This window comes from Malaclemys terrapin, chromosome 9 (assembly GCF_027887155.1).
Source record: "Malaclemys terrapin pileata isolate rMalTer1 chromosome 9, rMalTer1.hap1, whole genome shotgun sequence".
NCBI classification, from domain to species: Eukaryota; Metazoa; Chordata; order Testudines; family Emydidae; genus Malaclemys; species Malaclemys terrapin.
The window spans coordinates 101,303,957-101,331,371 of NC_071513.1; the positions used below are offsets into that span (position 1 = coordinate 101,303,957).

General features: G+C 52.0%; 1 protein-coding gene across 1 annotated transcript; it reads right to left on the reverse strand.

Annotated features, from left to right (window-relative positions):
• Positions 1-1,971: 1,971 nt before the first annotated feature.
• On the reverse strand, positions 1,972-13,522 carry DYNLT2B (dynein light chain Tctex-type 2B). Its single transcript, XM_054039714.1, has 5 exons — positions 13,406-13,522; positions 9,258-9,391; positions 6,562-6,631; positions 4,204-4,267; positions 1,972-2,407 (listed from the first exon to the last, which is right to left on the reverse strand). The coding sequence occupies exons 1-5, from the start codon at positions 13,471-13,473 to the stop codon at positions 2,360-2,362; spliced, it is 384 nt and encodes a 127-aa protein (XP_053895689.1). The 5' UTR covers positions 13,474-13,522; the 3' UTR covers positions 1,972-2,359.
• Between the last annotated feature and the right edge of the window lie 13,893 nt (positions 13,523-27,415).

The window sequence follows — 27,415 nt, forward strand, 5'->3', positions numbered from 1 at the left end:
ACAGTCCCATCACGCCACTTTGACTCAAAGCCCAACCCTGTGACAGAGAAAGGGGAGGCGGGCTGGCAGCACATAGGACACAGTTCTCCCTCTGATGTTCCTGGAAAGGGAGCCTCACACACTGAGCACCTTTTGGATTTGCTGTGGTGCTTTCGCGGGCGATCGGCCATTCTGAGGGTGCAGAAGAAGCCTGACAAGGTGGGCGCCAGAAGGGTGAGAGGGGTTAAAACCTCAGCGATCCACCAGAAGGGAGGAAGAGAGACAAGATTTAAAACAAAGGCAGCTGCAGTAGTTCCATTGCTGGAAGAAAGGGGTTGGAAGTGAGGGGCGGGGCTTGGTGTGGGGCTTCTGAGATCCACAAGGGGGGAGACATAGCCCATTTACGGAGGACGGTGTGTGTCAGGAAGTGACAAGTTCTTACCATTGCTGGGGTCAGCCACTAGAGGGAGACAGCCACATGCAGTAGGTCTCATATTCCACCCAAATGTCTGTCTTGGGGCTAGAAGCACATTGCTTTGCCTTAAGGCCTGGGCGACACTTTGTGTGTTAACAGATTCTATTAGCAAACAAAACCAAACCTAAAAATGCAAGGATGCGGCATCACAACTTGTACATTAACTTATCTAAGCAACTAGCATAGTTGGGGCAAAGTACGATGCTGCAGTATGTTTTGTGCTAATACAAGTTTTCTCTAGAGCATGAGCTGTTACATTTTTCTTGAAAAAGGGGGAAGATACCATCAGTTAGCTTGGGTAGGTCATAGCAGGGTTGTGTTACGGAGTTCAATTTAACAGGCGCTTCAAACCTTTCTTTTGTAAAAATCTCATTTTCATGAGAAATCTAATTTTTCCACAGTGGTTTGGTGAAAAATGAATTGGTATAGAAAGAATACATGTTTAAAAATCACGCCTTCTGCTGCCTTTTCACTGGATTGTCTCACTTTTCTTTCTACCTCAACTTCAGCCAACTTGCAGCGTTAAAGCAAAATAAATTCCCAAATGCATGAATGGGTGACAGTCAGATGTGCTGACTGGTTGATACATAACAAGCATATGAGGTCACTGCCAAGGTTTTGTAGCAGAGTTCAAGCTGGATGAAGCCAGGGTACATCTGGGTTTTGGGTAGCTGTTGGAGATGGGAGTGAAGCTTTAAGGCACACTGGAGCATGTTAGCTTTACTGTTGCAGGCGATATGAAGTTGGAAAGGAATGCCCATGTCTTTCCCCTTAATTGCCCTGTTTTTAAGGGTCTGGATGGAGGGACGTACCCTGCTGCAACCTTAACTGTCACTAAACGTAGGTTTTGTTTGCTAATTTATATCGTGGTAGCATCCAGCGATCCCACTCAGCATTGGAGTTCTACTGTGATGGGCTCTGCATGGACAAATAAGTAGACGGGGTCCCTGCACCATAGTGCTTAGAAACTGAGGCCACGATCCTGCAACCACTTAAGCACATGCTTAACTTGGCAACGAGATAACTCACATGCTAAAGTTAAGCATGCGAGTTGTCAGTGCTTGCAAGATCTAGGCCTAATGTGAAACAAGATGCAACCAGTGAGTTTAGCAAATGACAGGAAGGAAGGAGGAGGGTAACAGTAATAGAATCATTAGTCACACAGGCTAATAATGAGTCCGCCTTAATGGCTCTGAATCATTTTAATTGTTTTTCTTCCTAAATATCAGCTCTCCCAGACTGGCAATTAACGTTAGCTAGATTGAACCGCGGTTTCTTATAGGCATCACAGCCATAGGTGGTCTTGATGAGGGATTTACAAGAGGACAGAATAGTGGCCTTCTGGCCTAGCTGTAGGAGGGCATTCTAGCCCTGGCAGGAAACATGGAGACATTTGTGGAAGAAGCAGCTATATGAACATTCAAATCTGGCGTATTTGGTGGAGTGGGGGGAGCAGATGCTAGTTCTAGAAGAGACAAATTCAGCTACGCAGGGCTGGACAAAGCTGGGAAAAGGTATAATATATACAATTGTATTTATTATATTACATTGCTCATAAATATTTATTACATTATGGAAACAAGTCACTACTAATAAAAGCAATCTAGTCCTTTTAAGGCACTATATCTGGCTCCTGGGAGTTAATAAATCCATTTTGCACAAAGCAGGAAGGATGATTAAAAGGACAAAAGAAAAACAAAATGCTACAAAGCTATATTTATACAAGCAGGAAAGAAGAGGAAGTTGTGGACACAAGTCTTGTATTATAGAGATACAGTGAGCATGCTTTGTACAATTGTAAGTCTGCTACTTTGAGAAAACATGAGTACGAGTTATTGAAGAAAACCAAACAAGCTAAAAATCCTCTCTAAAATCACTGTAGTTCTTTTCTGTTCTTCACCGGCATCAGTAGTAGAAACAGCCAAATGCAGCTACCACGCAGAACAGACTGTCCTAAGAAAACAATAGAGAAGCATGTTAGTTTTAACAAAAGTGCACTCCCGTCACTGAAACAAGTGGTCATATTGAAGCCCAACTAAATGTTCAAAGTTAAAGGAACGTTTTGCTATGCAGTACAGCCTGTTCTTGGCAGAGAAATGGGTTTGCTGAAAGATTATATTTTTTTTTGTGTCCTTAAAGAAGTATAAAGAAAATCTAGAAGAGAACTTAGAGCGTTTAAAAAAAAAAAAAAAACAGACTAAAACAACTTGCACACCAAGTTTTTGTCTTTTATTTTAAAGTAATTTTATTATCCACTAAAAACTTAGAAATCCTGATGCTGCAGCTCTACTGAATTACAAACCGACTTCGTATGAAGGGCCAAATTCTGCCTTTGGATGCTTGCGTGCTGCTAACGAGAGCTGTGTGCATACACCCACAGTCTAACTAACTGGTTAAAGATGATAAACAACATAGGTTCAAGTTCTGCAGGAGACATCCTTATAGTACCCAATTCACTTTTAACTACTTAAATACTTAGAATGTGAGCAGGGCTTTTCTTCTTCACAATACTTTATAAACATTAATTCTTAGCACCCCAATATTATCTTCATTTTGCAGAGGGGTTCAATGACTAGTTCAAGGTCAAAGGACAGTCAGTGGCAAAGCTCAGGATATCCTGGTTTCTAGTCCTGTACTCCGACTAGCAAAGCATTAAACATGGCCTTAGGTAACTTTACCTACCTGTGCTGCAGTTTCCCTAGCTGTAAAATGGAGCTAAGGATACCTACTTCTTTTGTAAAGTGCTTTGAGATCTTGGATGAAAAGCACAATGTAAGATCTAAGTATTATAGTACCATCATCAAGTGCTTTGCTGAATAGGGACAGACTGCTGAATTGGGGCCTATACAAATTCCACTTCTGACTATTGGTATTTATAGTAAGATGAGGCCCTGAAACAAACTCTTGTATCAAAGGCCCAGTCTGAAGCCTGAACCAAAGTACTTCCAGGCGTTGCTAAGCAAAAGCTGGGCTGTGAGCCAGAGGCAGGCCCCACTCACAGAAGTTGGCGAGAAGAGGGTTGCTAGAAGCAGGTGCATCCACACGTAAGTGCTAATAAGAGGAACTTGTGCCAAGATGACATCAGCACACCCCACAGAGATAACAAGGAACAGGCAGGTGCATATTAAAGATAGGGTCAAAAGGACAGCATGATGGATAGATTTGTTTGAAACAACATGATCAAAGGGGGAGACAGCACCCTAATGAGCCATGGGGCTGTATCTCAATACGTCAGTAGGGATGAGTAATTTGTCCTGTAACTGTATAAAAGTAGGTCCCGGAGTTCACACCTTTGTCTGGCCTAGGGGGCAGCGGAAAGTCTGACTGACTGAGTCGGTCCATTGCCAGAGGGCACAAATTCGTAGTATGTCTTGTAGAGTCTACAGGAAACTTACTGTGCTTTGTTTGTCAATAAACCTTGCTCGGGTGCCTTCGTACCTTACTAGAGTCTGTGGTCTTTGGGGGTTCTCTCGGGGTCTGCTGTGTCAGCGATCTGTGCAGAACTGGGGCAGCACACAGAGGGAACATGCACACAGCCGATTGTTATCATCAAACAAGAGCAGAGCACCATACCGGTAGTAACTGACAATAGTATTTGTTTTCAATATTGTTTTGGTACTTAGTACTAACAAATGGCCTCGAGGTGAATGTATCAAGTCCACATTCTATGATCAGAATCTCTCTCTCTATATAAACATACACAGAATAGATTCACTCAATTTTGCCCTGAAAAAATTGCAAATACTCACATTCATAAAAACATCCTGTGCATAGTTGTCAGTGTCAGCATCCCAGAAACATCGTGCAGCCATGCTAAACAAATGTATTGGGACAAAGCCATTAACACGGTACACCTGGGTGGTAAACTGAGATATTAATATACCGGGAGTGAGCTGGGGAGACCTCATGCACCCACAAGGGGGAAGAGACCTATAAACCCCCCTGCTGAACTTTATCCCCTGAGCCCTACGAACCTAACTGAATCCCACCATGTGAGGGTCACCCCATCCCCATTACCCAGCCCACTTACTTATACCCATGACTGTCTCTACTTTCTGTATGAGTGATGGACCCTCACTGCTTGTCGGCTGTATCTTGATCCCGCCCACCGTTTACCCCCCCCATTGGGGACATTGCAGTCTGTATATATTATGTGTGCTGCCCAACACCAAAATACTAACATCTCCCTATACGCTGTATGTTACCCCCAATGACCAATAACTGACACTTCAAATTTTCTGTATCGTTTATTTTTCAAATATTATCTAATAAACTTTTAAATCTGCTCACTACTAACTTTCCCTGAAAACCAAGAGTTGTTTTCCTTTAAAGAACACAACCAGCTCTTTGGACTTGGGAATGTGTCTTTGTGCTGGGTGAAGTTAATGTTTTTTCAGAGAGTTAGGAGAGCATTACTTCAATTTCCCCACCTCAAACACTGTCTGAGTCAATAAGAGCACAGGGTGGGTCAACTTGATACCCCACAGCCAGGGCCAGCTCTAACTTTTTTGCCACCCCAAGCAAGAAAAAAAAAGAGCGCCGCCCCGCTGTAACACCTCCGCCCCCCAGCACCACACTGCACTGCCGAAACACACCCCCCCCGAGTGCTGCGTCGCCCTGCCGAAACACCCCCCCGAACGCTGTGCCGCCCCACTGAACCCCCCCCAAGCGCTGCGCCACGCTGCCGAAACAAAAACAACCCACCCCCCCAAGTGCTGCCTGGCTGAAACAAAAACAACAACAACAAAAAACCCTCAAACGCCGCCCTGCCGAACCAAAAAAACAAACAAACCCCGAGCGCCGCCCCCCCCCGCCCCCCCAAGATTGGCCGCCCCTTACAAGGTGGCGCCCCAAGCACGTACTTGGTCAGCTGGTGCCTGGCGCCGGCCCTGCCCATAGCAAAGAAGTTAAGGTCACCGGTTTTAAGACCAGAGGGGACCATTATGATAAATCTAGTCCATCCTCCTGCATAACAGGCCAGAGAATTTCCTCCAATGGTTTATACACCAAGTCAAGGGCGCCAGAACATTTGTAGAAGTGAAGGGGCCACCGGTGCTGGAACCAGGGGGGCCCAGGGGTCCTGCTCCCCCACTTTTTAACATGGCTATAGTTTGGGGAGTAGGGGGTTGCATTGCCCCCCCCCCCAAAATGGAAGCCTTGGGCATCCGTGGAGTAGCACCAGCAGGGGATGTGCTTGGCAGTGGTGCTGTTCCCCAAACTGCAAGCCTTCGTCCAGCACTGCCCTCCAAACTATGCCCATATTAAGAAGTCGGGGGGCCATGGCCTCCTGGTCCCCCGGCTCTGGTGCCGTTGCATCAAGCTCAACAACACATGATTCATCAGATTGGATTACATCATTGGTCCATCGAGTTTGGTATCCTGCCTCAGACAGTGGCCAGCATGGAGATGGTTCAGAGGAAGGGGACCACCACACACACATTATATCTCGCCAAATGTACAATACTGTAAAGTGCAGGGAAGAGATATTCTTTCCTGACCTCTAATCAGCTTACACAAAGGGTATGAGATCTGATTTCCCTTATCTGTTCCATTTATCTCATTGAGGAGCACACAGATACTGGAGATAAACACAGCAGATACAGATTACCTACTTCCTGGGTTGTTCAACACCAGTTCTTTTCTTAGCTCAGCACTAGTGGAAGCCGCAATCTTTCTATGTCAACATGTAAGAATTCTTCTCTAATCACCAGCATCTGGGGCCATATTTTCAAGTGTTCAGCACCCACAATTGAGGTCAGATTTTTAAGAGAATTCCACGTGTTGGGTGCAGAGCTCTTTTGAAAGTGTAGACACCTATTTGGGGGCCTAAATGGGAACTGGACACTTTTGAAAATCTGGCCCTTAGTAAATTGCTGCCTAACAAGAGGATATGACCAGCCTTGCTTTGCTAACTACAGCAGAGAGAACCCTGTCACATGAGCTATGTTTGATAGATTTTAAGTCCAGAAGGGACCATAGTGATTATCTGGTCTGACCTCCTGCATAACAACACTTGCCTGTCTCCGATAATTAGCAGCAAGAGGGTTGCTGTATTAATTCTTGATGAGGATGACAAAAGCAAGACACCTGAAATGCACAAAACTTACTTCACTCCTTCACCTCTCTGTTCCCCAATCACAACCTGCACGACCATTTTGTATCGGTGAAATCCCTCTGCTGCAGAGTAAAAGGGAGAAAAACGAACAGTTTCAAAATGGAGGAGTACAGAATTGTATCATCGTCAGACGACGCAGGGAGAGAGCTATTTATTTTGTAACTAGAAACCCGTAGTTTCCAATGAGCAGTGAAATGAATGCTACGTACACTGGATAGTGAGACCATAAGGCAGCTTTTCATAAGTGCTAAGCACCAGAGTCCTAGTCACATAAATGGGAGTTGCAGGTGCTCAGTGCCTTTGAAACACAGGCTAGGGAGAGTAAAGACTCTCTTACATTAAACACCACCCCTGCCAATTCGACAACTTCCCGGGGTTAAAAAAACAACCCCCCATCACAACAAAAGGGTCAGAGTAGAAGTGAGGCTGGTACATGAAACCCAGAAGTTTCAGGTAATCTGAATTATTCTAAATTGTTCTAATCTTGAGGAAATCTATTGCTGTTTCTGCCATGTACTACTAGTATCTTTAAGGTTCCTGTTTTAGTAGTAGAGGCCTCTCAAGAACATGCATAGATCTGAGCTACATGACTACAGACTGTCTGGTTCTATTCCAAAAGAACAGCAAAGAGATACCGTCAGGGTATGGGTGATACCCAATTTGGTAGAGGGGATGAAACTGGCAACTCGCCAGAAATGCAAGAGCCAAAACAAATTTTCTTAAAATAGAACAAAAAGGCCAGTGCCTCTATCTTCAATAAGGCAAGACTCCAGCATGCTATCCTCCATTTGTATCCCAGCTGCAAGATGCAGCGTGACATGCTAGATCTGGTATGCTCACAGTGTCATTCCTTATTCAAGATGACAGCAGACACAGAAGTCAGGCAAAATCCTGTGGGCTGTATTGGGCCACTCCTGCCTCAGGGCATCATGTACATATTTATAAAGCACTGAAATCAGGTCCTGGGTATATTAGCTCAGACTACATATGTTACATAATCTATTTTAAAATTAGCATCTCTGTAAGGGAGATCTAAAACACACTGTTAATGCAGGAACTCATGATATTTTGGTTCTCTTGCTGCAAAGGCAGACAGCAGAGGGAGTACAACCCTATTCCCAGAATGATGATGCTGACTCTCACCTGGGTTGTTATTCCAGAATTGGACATGGGGAACATTTAATGAGTCCTGAAATAACTTCTGGAATCCAAAACATGCAAAGCAATGTTCTGAAACAACACTGCCATGATTAGGGTTACCATTCGTCCGGATTCTCCCAGACATGTCCGGCTTTTTTGAGTTAAAAATAGCGTCCGGGGGGGGGAATTTGTAAATGTCCGGACTTCCCCCCCCATGCAGAGCGCGCGCGGCTGACAGGGCAGCCGGCCGGATCCTGCCACTCACACGGGCCTCTGGCAGCCAGATCCCCTCCTCCGCTTCCCCCTCCTCTCCCCTGCAGCTTGAAATCACTCCCCTCCTCTGTCTCCCTCCCTCCCCCTCCCTGCATTCGCAGATTGCCGGCCGGCCGTTCGCATCGGGCCTCCGGCAGTCTGGAGCTCCTCCCACTGCTCCCCCCCGCCCACGCTGCCCAGCGTGCCGCTCCGCAGCACTCTGTTCTGAGCAGCACGGTAAGGGGGTCAGGGGGTCGGAGAAGGGGCAGGGAGGTTCTGGAGGGGGCAGTCAAGAGACAGGGAGCAGGGTTGGATGGGTCAGGAGTTTGGAGGGGGGGGGGTCTGTTTGGGGGTGTGGATAAGGTTTTGGGCAGTCAGGGTACAGGTAGGGTCCTAGGGGGGCAGTTAGGGTGGGGGGGGGTGTCTCAGGAGGGGGCAGTTAGGAGACAAGGAACAGGGAGGCTTAGGTAGGGGGTGGGGTTCTGGAGGGCAGTTAGGAGCAGGGGTCCCAGGAGGGGGCAGTCAGGGGACCAGGAGCAGGGAGGCTTAGATAGGGGGTGGGATCCTAGGGGGCAGTTAGTGGCAGGCGTTCCAGGAGGGGGCAATCAGGGGACAAGGAGCAGGGGGGTTTGGGTGTTCTGAGGGGGGCAGTCAGGGGGTGGGAAGTGGGAGGGAGTGGATGGGGGTGGGGCAGGGCAGGGCGGGGCTAGAGCAGGGCTCCCCCCGTCCTCTTTTTTGATTGTGGAAATATGGTAACCCTAGCCATGATGCAACATGCCATCAGTACATGACCATGTCATGACCCACAGCCTCTTGCTCCCTAGTCTCTTACCTCTCCCTCAGCTGCTCCCAATGAGTCCGACTCCCAGGGTGGTCCCTTTGGACCTGATTCTGATCTCATTTACATCAGGGTGACCCAGGAGTAATTCCATTTATGGAAGCGAGGTCAGAATCAGGTCCTGGTCTCTCTCTCCAGCTCTCAGTTATGCCCCTTCTTCCATGTTCCCCAGGCTCCATGCATTCTACTTCTTCCATGATACTTCCTAAGCTGATCTCTCTCACCAGTGGGTCTGTATGTAATCAGATTGGTCTGAATTAAATGTTAACATCCTGAGGGCTGAGACCAAGTTGTGAAGCACCATGTACATATATACTAGTTTATTAAATAATATTGGGTTGTGGTCAGTCATCAGTGAACGAGGAGTTTTAAAGAATAGAGAAGAGAATCAATACTTGCAAAAAGAAAAGAACAAATTAAGTAAGGAAAGAGGCAGTTTCCTCACCAATCCTCATTACCTTTCAGTCTATCTTTAATTGTCTCTGATAAGGACCGTGTGAGCTCTGGCGTTTCCTCTGGGTTGTATTGCACATTGGCTAGATTCTCTTTCAGTATCGCATGGATGCACTCTTTTACTGCAGAAGATCGGAATCTAAGAGGCGGAAAAAATCCTAAATCTCAGAAAGTTCACAGTACAGGATGAAATGTAGCTATGTTGGAAAAATTCACCTTTCATTCTTGGCAAGTGGAACCACATGAAAAGAGCAGGAAAAGTGGAAGTTAGTTAACCAACCTTGCAAAACTGTACACACCCACCAACTGTACATTCTAGTCAGGTAGATGGGCAAATAAAATCCAATATTGGATCATAGTCATATTGTGATGGGGTGGACTACGTCCAAAGGCCCCCTGCAGGAGGCCTCAGGGGTCTGCCACATCCATCCCAGGCAAGGAGCAGTAGAGAGGTTCTCCAAGCAGCCTAGAGTGGCTGCAGGGGGAAGCAGCCAATCAGGGCCCAGGAGGGCCATATAAAAGGAGCTGCCGACCAGAGCAGTAGTTAGTTGCTGCATAGAGCAGGAGAAGAACAGACTATAGGCCTGGCCAAGCAGCAGGACCATGGACAGCCAAGTCTGCTGGCAGAGACTGGGGGGCTCCTGGCTGGCTGCTAGGGAGTGAGCCTGAGGAGGGCTACAGAAAGCTAGCGTCTCCAGGGAGGAAGTCTTGGGGATATGGCCCCATACCAGGGCTGGCCTATTTAAAGCCTAAAGCCCAAGGAGGGCTAGAGAGAGACAGGCCCCCATGGACTGTATACCCCAGAAAGGGTTTATGCTGGCTAACATGCAGTGTCACTTGGCTGGAGGGAGGGCTGAGTCATTCAAAATGCACCTGAGAACCACTGAAAGGGGTCTCCAGACCAAAAGAACGCAGACACGCCCAACCAGAAGGGGGCACTTCCAAGGGGGGGGTGTCAACCCTGTTACACGTACCTCCAAGCATAGAGGAGAAGGGTCACTGTCCACACCCACCTTCCCTTCCCCACACAGTAGTGAGGGGACAGCCACTGGGGGGCAATGTCCACATCCCACCTTTCCTCTTCACGTCACAAAAAGGGTGTTCAGTCCTGCCCCTTCCCCCACCACACCTCCTCTCCCTGAAGATTTGTGAGCCAGAACCTTGATTTCTCCCCCCCCCAGCCCTCACTGTTCCCCATCCCCCCCACTCCAACCCCCAACACCTCCCCACCCCCATCCCCCCCCCACTCCAACCCCCAACACCTCCCCAGGGCCCAGGGCCCTCACTGCTCCCCATCCCCCCCCCCCACTCCAACCCCCAACACCTCCCCACCCCCCAGGGCCCTCACTGTTCCCCATCCCCCCCCCCACTCCAACCCCCAACACCTCCCCACCCCCCAGGGCCCTCACTGTTCCCCATCCCCCCCACTCCAACCCCCAACACCTCCCCACCCCTCAGTGCCCTCACTGCTCCCCATCCCCCCCACTCCAACCCCCAACACCTCCCCACCCCTCAGTGCCCTCACTGCTCCCCATCCCCCCCACTCCATCCCCCAACACCTCCCCACCCCCAGGGCCCTCACTGCTCCCCATCCCCCCCACCCCATCCCCCAACACCTCCCCACCCCCAGGGCCCTCACTGCTCCCCATCCCCCCCACTCCAACCCCCAACACCTCCCCACCCCCCAGGGCCCTCACTGCTCCCCATCCCCCCCCACTCCAACCCCCAACACCTCCCCACCCCCAGGGCCCTCACTGCTCCCCACCCCCCCCCCACTCCAACCCCCAACACCTCCCCACCCCCCAGGGCCCTCACTGCTCCCCATCCCCCCCACTCCAACCCCCAACACCTCCCCACCCCTCAGTGCCCTCACTGCTCCCCATCCCCCCCCCACTCCAACCCCCAACACCTCCCCACCCCTCAGTGCCCTCACTGCTCCCCATCCCCCCCCCACTCCAACCCCCAACACCTCCCCACCCCTCAGTGCCCTCACTGCTCCCCATCCCCCCCCACTCCATCCCCCAACACCTCCCCACCCCCAGGGCCCTCACTGTTCCCCATCCCCCCCACTCCAACCCCCAACACCTCCCCACCCCCCAGGGCCCTCACTGCTCCCCATTCCCCCCACTCCAACCCCCAACACCTCCCCACCCCCCAGGGCCCTCACTGCTCCCCATCCCCCCCCCCACTCCAACCCCCAACCCCTCCCCACCCCCCAGGGCCCTCACTGCTCCCCATCCCCCCCACCCCCCAACACCTCCCCACCCCCCAGGGCCCTCACTGCTCCCCATTCCCCCCACTCCAACCCCCAACACCTCCCCACCCCCCAGGGCCCTCACTGCTCCCCATCCCCCCCCCCACTCCAACCCCCAACACCTCCCCACCCCCCAGGGCCCTCACTGCTCCCCATCCCCCCCCCCCACTCCAACCCCCAACACCTCCCCACCCCCCAGGGCCCTCACTGCTCCCCACCCCCCCCACTCCAACCCCCAACACCTCCCCACCCCTCAGTGCCCTCACTGCTCCCCATCCCCCCCCCCACTCCAACCCCCAAACACCTCCCCACCCCCCAGGGCCCTCACTGCTCCCCACCCCCCCCCCACTCCAACCCCCAACACCTCCCCACCCCCAGGGCCCTCACTGCTCCCCATCCCCCCCACTCCAACCCCCAACACCTCCCCACCCCCAGGGCCCTCACTGCTCCCCATCCCCCCCACCCCATCCCCCAACACCTCCCCACCCCCAGGGCCCTCACTGCTCCCCATCCCCCCCACTCCAACCCCCAACACCTCCCCACCCCCCAGGGCCCTCACTGCTCCCCATCCCCCCCACTCCAACCCCCAACACCTCCCCACCCCCCAGGGCCCTCACTGCTCCCCATCCCCCCCACTCCAACCCCCAACACCTCCCCACCCCCAGGGCCCTCACTGCTCCCCATCCCCCCCACCCCATCCCCCAACACCTCCCCACCCCCAGGGCCCTCACTGCTCCCCATCCCCCCCACTCCAACCCCCAACACCTCCCCACCCCCCAGGGCCCTCACTGCTCCCCATCCCCCCCCCACTCCAACCCCCAACACCTCCCCACCCCCCAGGGCCCTCACTGCTCCCCATCCCCCCCACTCCAACCCCCAACACCTCCCCACCCCCCAGGGCCCTCACTGCTCCCCACCCCCCCCCACTCCAACCCCCAACACCTCCCCACCCCCCAGGGCCCTCACTGCTCCCCACCCCCCCCCACTCCAACCCCCAACACCTCCCCACCCCTCAGTGCCCTCACTGCTCCCCATCCCCCCCCCACTCCATCCCCCAACACCTCCCCACCCCCCAGGGCCCTCACTGCTCCCCATCCCCCCCACTCCAACCCCCAACACCTCCCCACCCCCCAGGGCCCTCACTGCTCCCCACCCCCCCCCACTCCAACCCCCAACACCTCCCCACCCCTCAGTGCCCTCACTGCTCCCCATCCCCCCCACTCCAACCCCCAACACCTCCCCACCCCCCAGGGCCCTCACTGCTCCCCATCCCCCCCACTCCAACCCCCAACACCTCCCCACCCCCCAGGGCCCTCACTGCTCCCCATCCCCCCCACTCCAACCCCCAACACCTCCCCACCCCCCAGGGCCCTCACTGCTCCCCATCCCCCCCACTCCAACCCCCAACACCTCCCCACCCCCAGGGCCCTCACTGCTCCCCATCCCCCCCCCACTCCAACCCCCAACACCTCCCCACCCCCCAGGGCCCTCACTGCTCCCCATCCCCCCCCCCACTCCAACCCCCAACCCCTCCCCACCCCCCAGGGCCCTCACTGTTCCCCATCCCCCCCACTCCAACCCCCAACACCTCCCCACCCCCCAGGGCCCTCACTGCTCCCCATCCCCCCCCCCACTCCAACCCCCAACACCTCCCCACCCCCAGGGCCCTCACTGCTCCCCATCCCCCCCACTCCAACCCCCAACACCTCCCCACCCCCCAGGGCCCTCACTGCTCCCCATCCCCCCCCACCCCATCCCCCAACACCTCCCCACCCCCAGGGCCCTCACTGCTCCCCACCCCCCCCCACTCCAACCCCCAACACCTCCCCACCCCCCAGGGCCCTCACTGCCCCCCTCCCGCCAGCTCGCCCTCGCCGCCGGCCGGGCCGGGCCGCTCACTTGTGCTGGAAGGCCGGCCGCAGGCTGTACGTGTTCTCGGGGGCCGGCCGGTCCAGCGGCTCCCCCATGGCCACGGCCTCGCCGCGTTACCACAGCAACCGGCCCCTGCCGACGCTACTCACTTCCGCTTCCGGCCTCTGCTCCCCCCCCTGCACGTGACGGAGGAGCAGCGCGAGCAGGTGCCCCGCCCCCCCGCCGTCCCTGCGCTGCCGGGCGCCCCTCCGCGTGCGCGTGCGCGGGCAGGAGCAGGGCGTGGGGGCGCTGACGTCTGCACGCGCGGCGCGCGCCCTTAGCATGGGGAGGGATGCACATCTGGGGGGGAGGGCACGGGCCCAGGGCCTGGAGGACGATGCACATTTGGCCAGGGTGCATGTGCCTAGGGAGAAACATGCACATCTGTAAAGGTGGGCCACGTGCCCAGGGAGGAGCATGCACATCTGGACAGGGGACCTCCATGCCCATGTTGTAGGAAGATGCCCTATAATGACCGGGTATCATTTTGGGGTTACGCTCCTGCGTGGCAGCCTGCAACCAGCTGGGAAGAGATGTGACTGACAAACAGTTTCTCTGGTCTAGGCCCAGACAAAGCCTGCGGGCATTCAGTGAACAGCAACAAAAGGCAAAGGGAAATGGAGAGAGATCCCCTCCCATGATACAATTTGTAGTGATGAAATTCATTTCAAAGCAGATATTTGGGATAAAGAGTTGAAAGACCCACTTGTGGACAAATACCAAGCGGGGCTGGTGGTCATTAACGATCCCGTGGTGCTACTGGCAAAAATAGAAGTGCTGACTCAGGTGTCTTGACCAAAATCCACCTCGGGTAGCTGCCGTTTGCCCATATAAGCTCCTCCTGTGATTTCAACTAGTGTGTTATTCTGTACTTCCTGTCCTAAACAGCTGTGCTTTGTGAAACAGCTGCCCCTGTTCCATCCCAGGAGCAGGAGGGGCTGCACTTCAGTGGTTGATGAGGTGAGCCCTCTGCTATGGGATCTGGTGGGTGAAAGATGCTAGGGAAATGCGGGACCTTACTTATGAAGGAACAGAACAACGATAGCAGCCTTTGCTTTGCTCTTTGTGAACCGTGGTGAAGAAGTCAGAAATAGCGTCTAAAGATAAATGATCTCACAGCCAAGCGGGTTACAGGGAGCTGCAGTTCAGCTGCACAGCAGACTCACATGCAAAACACCCACTCTAAGCTTTTTTTTCCTCTCTCACTACAGCGTGAAGCATCATCTGGAAATGATAATCTGGCAGATCAGAAATCAGTTTCTTGTCTCATCTCAAGGAGTAGTCACTCTGCAGTTTGTTATGGGTACATAAGCATATCTTCCTCCTCGTGCAGTCATTAGTGGTCCGAGGAAGGAGGGGGGAAGGCAGCACATCTTGTAAATCAGGACTCCTAGGTTCCCATCCCAGCTCTCCCACTGACAGGCTGCTGGACCTTCCCAACCTCCATCCCCTCGCTGTGCTTCACGTTTTGCCATCTGGGAAGTGGGTCTAAGACAGTAGTTCTCAACCAGGGCTCTGGGGGCCTTGAGCAGGGGACAAGGGGGCCTCCAACCAGGGCCAGTGTTAGACTCACTGGGGCCCAGGGCAGAAAACTGAAGCCCACCGCATGGGGCTGAAGACTGGGGCCCTGAGTCCCATCACCTGGGGTTGAAACTGAAGCCTGAGCAATGTAGCTGCACGGGGGCCCCGGTGGCGTGGGGCCCCAGGCAATTGCCTTGGAGTTTTTTTGTAGCATGTTGGGGCGAGGGGGAGGGCTCAGAGAGAAAAAGGTTGAGAACCTTTGGGCTAAGATTCCATATTTACCTGCTTCATAAGGGGACTGGGAGGATGTGTGGGAAGTGCATTGGAAGTTCACAGACCTATGGGGAATATCTGCCTGGGAGTCAGGAGATCTGGGTACTATGAAGTAGAAATAGGGGGAATTTCTCTGCTTTCCCTCTACACCTGAATCATGGGGTAGGATAACTATAAAACCTTAAACGAAGCAGGTCCACCGAAACCATGTGGGATACATGGCAGGATGTCAGACCGTTCCCTGTGCAGAGGGGCTAGAGAGAGAGAGAGACCTTAAAGCCTAATCCCCATAGGGCTGAGCATTTTAGCTCCCACGTACTTCCATAGGAATGTACAGTGCTCAGCGCCGTGCAGGATTAGACTTGTAGGAAATAAACATTAGCCACCATCTGTTAGAAATATTCTAGACTGAGGTAGTGTCTTGGAAACAGCAAACCAGTAAAAGCCGGCTTTTAAAGGTAACCCTTGGCGGGTCCTACCCATCAATGGAAGCTTGGTGAGCCCAGAAAGAAGGAGCCAGCCTGCAGGGCGAACAGGAGTGCAGTGACTGCGGCAACATTACTCTGCAGAATCTTCACCCTCCTGGTCTGGGTTGCAAATCGTTTATACAACTCGCCTGCCTAATGGCATTTTCCTTTCAATTCTTTACACGCTGTCCTGGACATTTAGGTTAGGGTTACCATATCTAACAAATAAAAAAAGAGGACCCTCCACGGGCCCTAGCCCCGCCCATTTCCCCACCCCAGCCCTGCCCCAACTCCGCCCCTTCCCTGCCCTAACTCCGCCCCCTCCTCACTCCCACTCCCAGCCACGTGGAAAGGGCTGCCTGAGCGCTACCGGCTTCACGGTTTGCTGGGCAGCCCCCAGACCCTGCGCCCCTGGCCGGCGTTTCCCCAGTGCAGCTGGAGCCTGGGAGGGGAAGCGCCCAGCCGGGGGCGCAGGGTCTGGAGGCTGCCCGGCAAACCGTGAAGCCGGTAGCACTTGGGCTTCGGGCAGCCCCCATGCCTCTGGACCCTGCGCCCCCGGCCAGGCACTTCCCCTCCCGGGTTCCGGGGGCGCAGGGTCCGGAGCATGGGGGCTGCCCGAAGCCGGTAGCGCTCGGCTCTTAAACAGAGCCGAAGAGTCAGGGGAGGAGCAGAGCCGCCGCGGCCGGAGGCTCTGCTCCTCCCCTGACTCTTCGGCTCTGTTTAAGAGCTGAGCTGCCCCAGTGCTACCGGCTTCGGGCAGCCCCGTGCCTCCAGACCCTGCGCCGCCGGAGCCCGGGAAGGGAAGTGCCCGGCCGGTGGCTGGGGTCCGGAGGCAAGGGGGCTGCCTGAAGCCCATAGCGCTCGGGCAGCTCGGCTCTTAAACAGAGCCGAAGAGTCAGGGGAGGAGCAGAGCCGCCGCGGGAGGGGAAGTGCCTGGCTGGCATTTTCCTGGACATGTTCGGCTTTTTGGCAATTCCCCCCGGACGGGGGTTTGAGTGCCGAAAAGCCGGACAGGTCCGGGAAAAAGAGGATGTATGGTAACCCTAATTTAGGTGCATATGCTCAAACCTGGGGGGCTAAAGATGGATCGAACTTTAGGCAACCCGTGTTTTAAAACGTTGGCCTAAGTGGCTTGCTCCAGGCCAGAACAGAGTCAGAGGAAGACTCTAGGAAGAGAACGTTTTGACTTGCAGTTCCAGAACCCTTGGAGGAAACCATCAGGGGTTGGTTAGGTTTCAAAGGGTGAGATTCAGGTTGGAAGCCTGATAGGTCATGTGGTAATTAAGGAACAAACCATGATAATAAGTAGCTCACTTTTCCATCACACCTCCTCCTCCCAACCCAGGCCTATTCCTGTTTTACTGGAAATGCAAGGCCATAATATACCTTATCGGAACTTGTTTAGTTGTTGTTGTTGTTTTTTAGCAGCTCCACGCTACTTTCTTTTTTGAAAAAATGAATCATTTTTATACAAGGGGAAGTGAATGTGGCTGAAGTGGTGATGGTGTGAGATAGGACTCCTTGCTACGGAGTCAGCCAGGAAGAGATACTCAGAGGCCTTTGTATTTCCCCTTTGGCCTGTGCAAACCCAGTGTGGACACATCCAACAACCCCGTCCCGGCCAGCGTCCTCTGCAGGGCTGAAGGCAGGACCTCTGGAGTTAAAAGCATGAACCTCAACTGCTTAAGCTAAAGAAGCACGTGCGCCCATGTAAAATGCACTCACAAGCATTAGGAGCAGCCCAATGAGAGAATCACAGGAAGAGATTTCTTAGCTCATTTCCCAATGACACCCCCCCTCCACCCCGTGCAGGATTGTTCCCAGCAGTACATTCCCCAGTGGGCTGTCCCGTTTAATTTGAAATGCCTCCAAAGGATGCCCAGGTTCCATGGCGGGTTAGAGCGGGGAGAAGAGAATAGAGTAGGAGGAGGGAGAGACAAGGGGCTGGGTACAGCCGAAGTCTTCGTCTGATTAAACTGGCAAGGTTGGGGACTGCTGCTGCATGCTCCATCTCGCCTCGCCACAGGCCACCAGAAGGTGCAAGTAGACCCAGATCTGCAGTGCACTGTGTCACCGTGGGGCCATATCTGCACGGAGGGACCAGCTAGTCATATGTTCTTATCTCTAACAGGGCCATATCCTCCCTCCTGCATGCAGCCTCAGTAACTGGGGTATGCTCGGAGGAGGAACAGGAGGGGAGAGGTAGCCACGTCCATTCTGTGCTGTGGTGGCCACCCTGCACCTGCAAGGGGAATGGCTTCCTCTGCATGCCAGGGCACAGGACTTCATCAACTGCACCCGCGCCCCTTAGGCTGGTTCTTTCCACACTACCCACTGGGCCGGTGAGGCCAGCGTCAGGGGCAGGATTTGGCCCATGGGTTTCTTCCTAAACCCCTCATCTGACCCCTCAAAGGTCCCGATTTTCTCTGGCTCGATTTGTCATGCAGGAGTGTTTCTTTGCTTGTGCCCGGTGTTGTTTTTGATCAGCAGCTCCTTGCAGGTGTCCCAAAGGAGGCTGGCAAACAGCCGAGCTTCTGACACTCTCTTCTTCTGAGAACCTCACATCCTGCTTTCTTTTTTGTGTATCTTGCTACAACCAGCATCATGACGACGTCGCGCGGGTACAGTGCGTGGCACCTTGCTTCCCCAAGGGTCTCAAAGCCTTTGTCTAACGGGTTTAGTCATTGCTGAAATTCAGCCATCTCTGGAGTGAAGCGCCACATCAGCGCTAAACAACAGGTGAGGATAGGAGGTGAAAATGACCGTCTCCAGCTGAAGCCGCAGAGGGATTTTAAGAAAGCCAAATATATTATCCAGATTGGAGTTTGGGCATTGGGGACGTTCACACCCTGACTCTTGCAAAAGGTGCCAGGGAATCTTCGGCGACCACAAATGGACAAGACCTTAGCGTTGCGTCAAAGATGGTACCACTGACTGAACAGCTCCCCCTATCGCCACAGAGAGACGCTGCAAATAGTAAAAGGTCATGTGTTTCATTTTTCTGCATCACTGTTTACACTTTCCAAATGCAGTGGAGTTAACTGCAGCGGGAAGTTCCCTTCAATAGTTCAGATTGAATGGCTGGGACCGTTTGTTTTTTCCAGTGTCTTGCGGCACACTGCTGCTGTGTTTTGTGTGTGCCGGGCAGCCCTTGCTTGACATCTGCCTGTACAATCTCATGTTTCCCATTCAAACCCACGCCTTTCCTTTTCAAATAATGACTAATTATTACCTTTTTTTCTAGCAGCAACGGATCGAAACTTCTGATCTCCTCGTGAAAGCACAGCCCCTTCAGCAAAGGGGGTGTCTTCTGCATAACTTGTCCATGAGTTACCAAAGCACAGAGAGTATGCACTACAATAGACCAGTGGTCTCCAAACTTTTTTAATCGTGCACCGCTATCAGTAAAAAAATTTTGAGCATGCACCCCCTGCTGTGCCGGCTCTACCATTTTTGCCGAAGCAAAAGAAAAAGAAAAAGAAAAAAAGCACTCCTCCTGCTGCGCACCCCCAAAGATCCTCTTGTGCACTTTGGAGACCACTGGAATAGACTACCAAAGGAGTTTGTGGAATCCCCATCATTGGAGGCTTTTAAGAACAGGTTGGACAAACACCTGTCAGGGATGGTCTAGGTTTACTTGGTCCAACTCAGTGCAGGAGGCTGGAGTTTTCAGGGTACCTTCCAGCCCTACATTTCTACGGTTCTATGTCTGAAAACATATTGTAATGAACTGGCTAGCCCCAGTGCCCCCGATTGCATAGACTCAGAACTGCTCCTTTCTAGGCAATGGGTTTTATACTGCTGACCCCTAGCTCATGAGAATGGGTATATGGTGGGGCTAAGCAGACAGCGTTGCTTGGAGCAGGGGATCTGATTTCTAGTACTGCTGACGTATTCCCTCTGTGGCTGTGATTTGTAGAATGGTGACAGCCTTGATGCTCCTACTTGCCCATGGATTGCTCTCAAGTCGATCCCTCCAAAAACGCCCACCTGGGATTTTACCAACCTTTTCAGAAAGGGTCAGTTTGGGGCTAAGCACATGCCAGAGATAGTTCAGCCCAAAGGAATTATTCTTGACTTTGTAGTTTGTCTAGACCAGTCTGAAATGCCCCGGACGACAGAGTTAGTTACCAGTTCCTTAGGGAGACGAGGCCACAGTCAAACAGATCTCGCTGCCAGGCTGGTTCTTGCTTTCGGAGGGGTAACAAACCGATTATAGTGGTTGTGCCTACAAGCACTGCTCGATCGCTGCACCCCGTTGTGCTAGGTCATTGGTTCTCAGCCAGGGGTACGTGTACCCTGGGGGTACACAGAAATCTTCCAGGGGGCACATCAACTTATCTAGATATTTGCCCAGTTTTACAACAGGCTCCATAATAAGCACTGGCCAAATTGGTACAAAGTAAAATTTCATACAGACAATGACTTGTTTATATGGCTCTATATACCATACACTGAAATGTACGGACAATATTTATATTCCAATTGATTTGTTTTATTATATAGGGTAAAAAGAAGACAGTCAGCCATTTTTCAGCACTAGTGTGCTGTAACACTCTTGTGTTTTTATGTCTGATTTTGTAAGCAAGTAGTTTCTAAGTGATGTGAAACTCAGGGGTACGCGAGACAAATCAAAGCCCTGAAAGGGGTACAGACGTCTGGAAAGGTCAAGAACCACCGGGCAAGATGCTGTACAAATGCCTAACACCACAGTACCTGCCCCAAGGAACCTGACCTCCACCATGGAGCAATCACACCGTTGCTGAGAAGTGGTGCTAGGTTTCTGAGCATTGGCCCCTGTGACATAGTTTCGGGCAGCACCACGATTAAACCCACTGGGCCTGCCTTCCTCGGGCTCTGTTGTCACAGCGAGGCCACCTTCCCTCATACCTACAGACCACACACTACGCATCTGAAACCCTTTCAATCACCGCAAACCGAGGAGAGGAAGCTGCCTGCCCTGAGCTTGCACTCATCAGCACCTCAGGAACCTTCACTTTGCAGGAGGGATTGGACAGTTATAGCCTCAATAACGCTAGAGGAAGGATCTCATTAGGGCCCAATCCTACAACCCTGCTCACACAAGTGGGGCTTCCAGGAGTGGTCTAGTTAATTGCCTAATTCAAGCTTCCAGGGTAGGGCCTTTATTCTGGAACATATGATAGGTGCAGATAAAGGAGGCCCAGCATTTGTGAATAAACTTGGATGGCAGGAGATGGTGGGAAGGTTGGCAAGCTAGATTTGAAGCCCTGTGGTCCTGCCCTGTAGACATTAAAGATCCCGGTGTAATTTTTATGTGCTGGAAGCTTGCCTTGCTCTCCTGTCCCTTATCCCATTGTGCACTGTGATCCAACCAAGCGCCCAGCTGCTGCTCTCTCCTCCAGAGGTGGCTGCATTTCAGTGGTGAAGTGATCCCAGAAGCCAAATCCTGATCATTTTACCCACACAAGCAGCCCCACAGACATCAATGAGAGGGAGAAGTCCCTGTCAGTATTCCCATGAGTCAGGGGAGAAAGGACAGGCCTACAGAGTTTGTGCAGTGCCTCAGGGTCCTGCAGGCCAGAGAAAGGTTGAAAAGGGCTTCCAGCAGGAAGTCTGGTTTGGGGGTTAACACTGGATGGGAACTAAGGAGGGCTGTGGCTCTGCCACAGACGCCCATTGTGACCTTGGGTGCGTCACTTAAGGTGTGGCTACAAGAGCTCGGAGTGAGTCTCCCAGCCCAAGTAGACAGTCTCGTGCTAGCATGTTAAAAATGGCAGAGTGAACGTTGCAGCTTGGGCGGGGACTTGGGCTAGTCACCCAAGCTCAGACCCCGAGGGTCCTGGGGCTAGCCCGAGCTGCAGTGCAAACTGCCACGTCCACACTGTTATTTCTGGCGCTCTAGCTTGAGCCCTCTAGTGCACGTGTCGCACCGGGTAGGGAGGGTCGCTCGCAGTTGCAGCCTGGACATACCCAGCGTGTCTTGGGGATGGGTCTCTGTTACCCGTCTGTCAAATGGAGCTAATACTCTCTCCTTTGTCTGGCTTGTCGATGTAGACTGCCAGCTCTCTGGGGAAAGGATTGTCTCTAACGTGCAGCCCCCTGGCCCGCTGGAGCTCAGTCTTGGTTGTCACCTCTAGGTGCAATTGCAGTGCAAATTATAACTAACCAGTACTTTTGCTGTCCTGCAGATTCATTGCTGGGTGAAGACAATAAGCAGTTGAATTCATTAGCACTCCCCTGACTTTTGTCCTACAAAATTGCTTTGTGTATTTGGTGTTTACTCCTTTAACATATAAAAATGCCCCCTGGCTCCTGCTGCTCCTTACTCTCAGCTGTGCTCCGAGCAGCCTGGCCCTCTTTCCCCGCAAGGTCCGCTGTGCTTCATGCAAATCAGCGGCACAAACCCTCCTAATTTCTGAGAAATATTTGAAAAGCACCAAGCATTCTGTGCCTTTATTTGCAAACACTATTAACCATTTCCTGTTCCTGCCCCAGCCAGCCACTGCTGCTGCCATCTGATCAAATGTGCATTCAGTGGCTCCAATGTCAACGGAAAAAAAGATGCTTAGAGGGCTGCAGATTTCTATTTCTGAAACTTACAATCCCTAAGTCCTCCTGTGCCCTCCGGGGGAGCTAAATGGAATGCAGAAGCGGCTGTTGTCACTGGGGCTACTCTGTACCCCAAAGCCCCAGGGTACCGCGTCTTGGAGACAAGCCCTGGTGGGTCCTAATAACCACTCAGGTTTATAGATGGGCTGGCAGGAAAGGATGCAGGTGCCATAGGTACAGAGTCTTAAAGAGTTACAGAGTTAAAGAGCTCCCCCATGAGTGCCGGGTGATGTCCAGCAATCACAGCCTAGTCCTTCTGTGTGCCACCTGGAGGGCTTCTCTCCAGTTCCCTGATGCCAGGCGGCTCCCTCTCCCAGAGAGCCCAGCCACTTCCTGGTTCAGGACCTTTTCCTTTCCCTGGCCAGGGGAAGGGAAAGTGCAGTGGGGAGAGGGCTGATGTGATCCCCTGCTTTGCAAATCCACCACACGGGCCTTCAAATTCCAGCTGTGACCGAGAACGTCTGGGGTGTGACAAAGGCTGCATTTGTGTTGGTCTCCCAAGAGTCCCCGATTTTGATGTTCCTTAAAAAACATCCGTGACATTTTTAGCCACTCTGGGCCTGATGCCAAGCCCGTGGAAATGACGGCAGAGGGACCCGCTCACAACAAGGGGACTGTGAGCTTTGCATACAGGCAATGGGGTGCAGCAGTACACGTTGAACAATTTCACAGAGAGCCTAGGACCTGCTCCAAGTCCCAGTGGCCTCAGTCGGAGTCTTCCCTGGGAGTTGCATGAGTGGGGATCAGCTGCCCTGAAGCCCTTGCATGTTTAACACTTTCCTTGCTGGAAGGGACTGAAGAACGGCAGGCACTCACTCTCCTAATGACAGCTAGGTCACAATAGGTGGGTGGGGTCCCCAGATTAGTACAGAATTTTTTTCACTTGACCAGAGCTCATCAGAATGATTATAGAATCATAGTAGTGTCATTATAGCTATTTATCTAGTTGTATGTTTGAACTGGTAGAGATTGTTCACAGTTCTTGTTGCTGAAAAATGGCCTTTTTTGGTACCAAAAAAAAAAAAGTTAATTTTCTGTCATTTTTTGATGAAAGCTGATTTTTTTCCCCATTTTTTGCTTCCCCCCCTTTCTCCTCCTTTTTCTCTCCCTCCTCTTTTTCCTTTTTTACCATCTTTCAGAGTCCAAGTGAAAACAAGGAGAGAAATAATGGGAAGGGGAACGGGGGTGGGGGGAGAAGAACTAATAACTTAAAATGTGCTGTACTGAAAAGTTTTGTTAAAAACACTATGGAAATGTTGGAAAAGTTCGTTTTGAAAACTTCAAACTAAACTTTGCAAAAACTTTGCTTTGATTTTTTGACCAGCTCTATTCTCTCTCTCCTTTCTATGCTTTATACTGTGCCCACCCTTGTAATCTCTTTGTGCCTTACTGTTATCACAGGATTCCAGCAAAAAAATGCCATGGTTGTGGCTTAGGAAGAACTTTCTGCTTAGCCAATTTGTAGTTATCCAAATGTAGCAAATATCATGTTTTTCACCCGTTTTTGGTTGCGACTGTTTCAGAATGAAAGAGTGGGTAAGGCAAATTCTGATCTCAGAGGCGGTGGCCTAAAACCTGGAGTGAGTCCTTTCAGCTGGTTGTTTTAAGCTGGTGATTCATGGTGCAGTGGTGATGTACAGAAGGACTCAAATCACCTTTTAAAAATACATATTAAAAGTGTAAAACAACAATCATGCCTATCCAGACATTTGGTCATGCACCAACTGGCTATTTCTTCCTCTTAGAGAGAGATTACCTAATAAGGAAAGTTTGCCAGAAGTTCAGTGGGGCTTGAGCAGTTTCTGTTATGTACCGAATAGATGTGACATTACCAAAAATGTCAGGTATTTCTGAAAGGGAAAATAATGACATCTGGGTGATAGTTATCAAAGCACTTCTAGAATAATACCTGGCTATTTGTGCTCTATTTGCAAGGCTAGCAGTTACCACATTAGTCATGTAGGCGTTTGTTTATAACTCATGTGGACCGATTAAATACAGCGCCTTCTGGGTACTGCTGCAAAGCTGCTAGAGACAAACATGGAGCTGTATTATGGTAAGGTGCAGCCAATACTCATGCACACCGGCCGCTTGGCATCTGCTCCAAAACCCTTCTGGATGTGGGGTCTGGACGCTGCACAGGGTACTGCACATGGCCAGGCTGCCCTAGGCAGTGCGTGGCGCTGTCCTTTTCCCATTGGGGTTTGCAAGAGAGGGAGGCAAAAAACAATGGAAGACGCGTGCTGATTACATTGCACTTCGGGCCCCGCCCCTATAAAGTGGGGACAATAATACTTGCCTGTCTCCTGGTGGCGGCGGCCGAATGGCTAAATTTCAAAATGCCTATGAAACACGTTGGGTGGGTGCTAGAGAAGGGGAAAAGGGTGTAAGAAGCCCATGGCCATGAAGGATCTTCATGGTGGCCCCTGTGCTGGACCCTTCGGCCACAGAGCATTTCACGGAAATGGTGAGGATAGAACGCAGGCCTTCTTTTTCGAAAAGTGCAGGCCACTGCCCCTTGAGCAGAAGGAGAATCCCTTTCGCCACTATAAGGCCTATGACACACAGCTGAGCTGTTCTGATTCCATCCAGTAGAACGGAGCGATAGCTCGTGGTCTGATCCCAAGCCCACTGAAGTCTTTCCATTGATGACAGTGAGCTCGGGATAGGCCCGGAGTCACCAGCCAGTTTATCGTATGATATTATTGCTAACGGAAACGTGTTTTGTAGCGAAGGTGCTTTTTATTCTCTTGCAAACATGCTCAGCCCCCTCAGCCCCGTGGCCATGCCTGCTGCTGTCCCAGCCCACCGAGCTCCATCTTATTTGTTAAAACTAAAAGGGGAAAAATGTTCTTCTGATAAGGTTCCGGTTTTCGACCAGAAGACCCAGTTGAAAAGGGACCCTGGCGGCTCTGGTCAGCATCGGGCCATTAAAAGTCCGGTTGGTGGTGCTGCAGGGCTAAGGCAGGCTAGTTCTTACCTGTTCTGGCACCGCACTGTGCCCTGGAAGTGACCAGCTTCCTTTTGTGATGAGAAAGGAAACATTTTATGCTGGAAAAAAGAGTTGATATGTGTCTGGATTTGCCCTGGACAATCTGCTTGTCTTTTCTATTCAAATGATTTCCCACAAAGCTCGGTGTAGAAGTTACTTATTTTTTCTGTAAAAATGCCTATAATTTTGGCTGCAGATAAGTAGGACACTGTGATGAAGAAAGGCCCTGGCCATTCAATGAATTGCTCGTTAAAGACTCAGGACGTGTTGTACATACTAGGGCACATCAGCTGCATTTCTAAACAAACAGCAGCCTGCCACACAAACCATACAGATTCTTCTCTACAAGTAATTGTTGCCCTGGCATCTAGGGCCACAGGAAATAAAATCGAAACCCAGGTAACGGCCCAGAGCATGAATTTTGCCTGAGTCAAATGGAATCCTCACGTCAAAAATTTCTGAGTTCTGGTCTAAATTTAGAAGCTGTTAAATTTTGAGTGGATACAGCAGTTTCCTCACCCCAGCCGAAAACAATTCCCTTGCTCCTTATTTTTAGAACATGTGCTGGAAAGTTTGAGCAATCGTGCTAGGGTTTGAATCAGACTCAGACTTTCAATGCATAGCTATAATGTCATAATGTGGGCACGCTGCAGTATATAGAGATGAGCGCTATCGGAGATACAATGTAACGATTTGTACTTCTGGAGCATCTTGCATCTACAGATACCCACACACTAATTAACCCTCACCACCTCCATTGGATGCAGGAGGTTATTACCTCCATTTTACTGATGGTGAAACTGAGGCACAGAGCAATCACACACTAAGTCTGTGGAACAGCCAGCAATAGAACCAGGTCTCCTAACTCCCAGTCCTGGGCTTTGACCATAAGACTGTCTTACCTCTGATATTTAATTACTAGAACTGGTTGAATTATTTGTTGTGAATAAGTTGTTGGACACAGTTAGCCTTCTGTTTGATTGCCAAATATTCACGAACAGGTCCTGATTATGCAAATGTCTTTGCTATCCATAAATGTCCATTACCTTGTTTGGTTCAACAATACCTGCGCTATGGAATGTTTGTGAACTTCAACTGGTTCGTTATTCCTGCTGGATGATTGGTCCCTTACGTCACATGGTATTGCTTCTAGGTTCCAGATTGGATGATGCAAACTTTTAAACAGGAAACTAACAAATAGCGAACAGCACACACTCCTGTTCACATGCAGATGTGAGTGTCTGTTAGGGCTGCCAACTTTCTACTCACACAAAACTGAACACCTTTGCTCCCCCCCACCCTGCCCCTCCTCCGAGGCATTTCACACCATCCCCCTTCCCTCTGTCGCTCGCTCTCCCAACCCTAACTCACTCGTTCCTTTTCACCCGGCTGGCTCAGGGGGTTGGGGTGTGGGAGGGGGTGAGGGCTCCGGCTGGGGGTGCGGATTCCAGGGTGGGGCCAGAAATGAGGAGTTCAGGGTGCGGGAGGTGGCTCTGGGGTGAGGCAGGGGGTTGAGATGCAAGAGGGGGTACAGGCTCTGGGCTAGGGGTTCGGGTTCTGGGGTGGGGCCAGAAATGGGTTCAGAGTGCGGGAGGGGGCTCTGGCTGGGGTTGCAGACTCTGGGGTGGGCCTGGGAATGAGGGGTTTGGGGTGTAGGAGGGTGCTCCAGGCTGGGACCGAGGGGTTTGGAGGGCAGGAGGGGGATCAGGGCTGGGGCACGGGAGGGGAGGGGAGGAGGGAGGGCTCCAGCTGGAGGTGCAGGATCTGGGGTGAGGCTGGGGATGAGGGTGCAGGAGGGTGCTCCAGGCTGGGACCAAGGGGTTCGGAGGGGGAGAGGGAGATCAGGGCTGGGGAAGGGGTGCAGGGGGGTGTCAGGGTTGCAGGCTCCGGGGGCGCTTACTTCAAGCAGCTCCTGGAAGCAGCAGCATGTCCCCTCTCTGGCTCCTAAGCAGAGACACGGCCAGGTGGCTCTGCACGCTGCCCCGTCCGCAGGCGCCGCCCCTGCAGCTCCCATTGGCCACGGTTCCCGGGGAGTTCCCTGGGAGAGCCCTGCTCCAGCCAACCTGCTTCTTGGAGCGCTCCCCCTCAACTGAGCTCTTTCAGACTTTATAGGAATGACCTGATCCCTTCCCAGCTGGGTCTGAGAAGCCTACC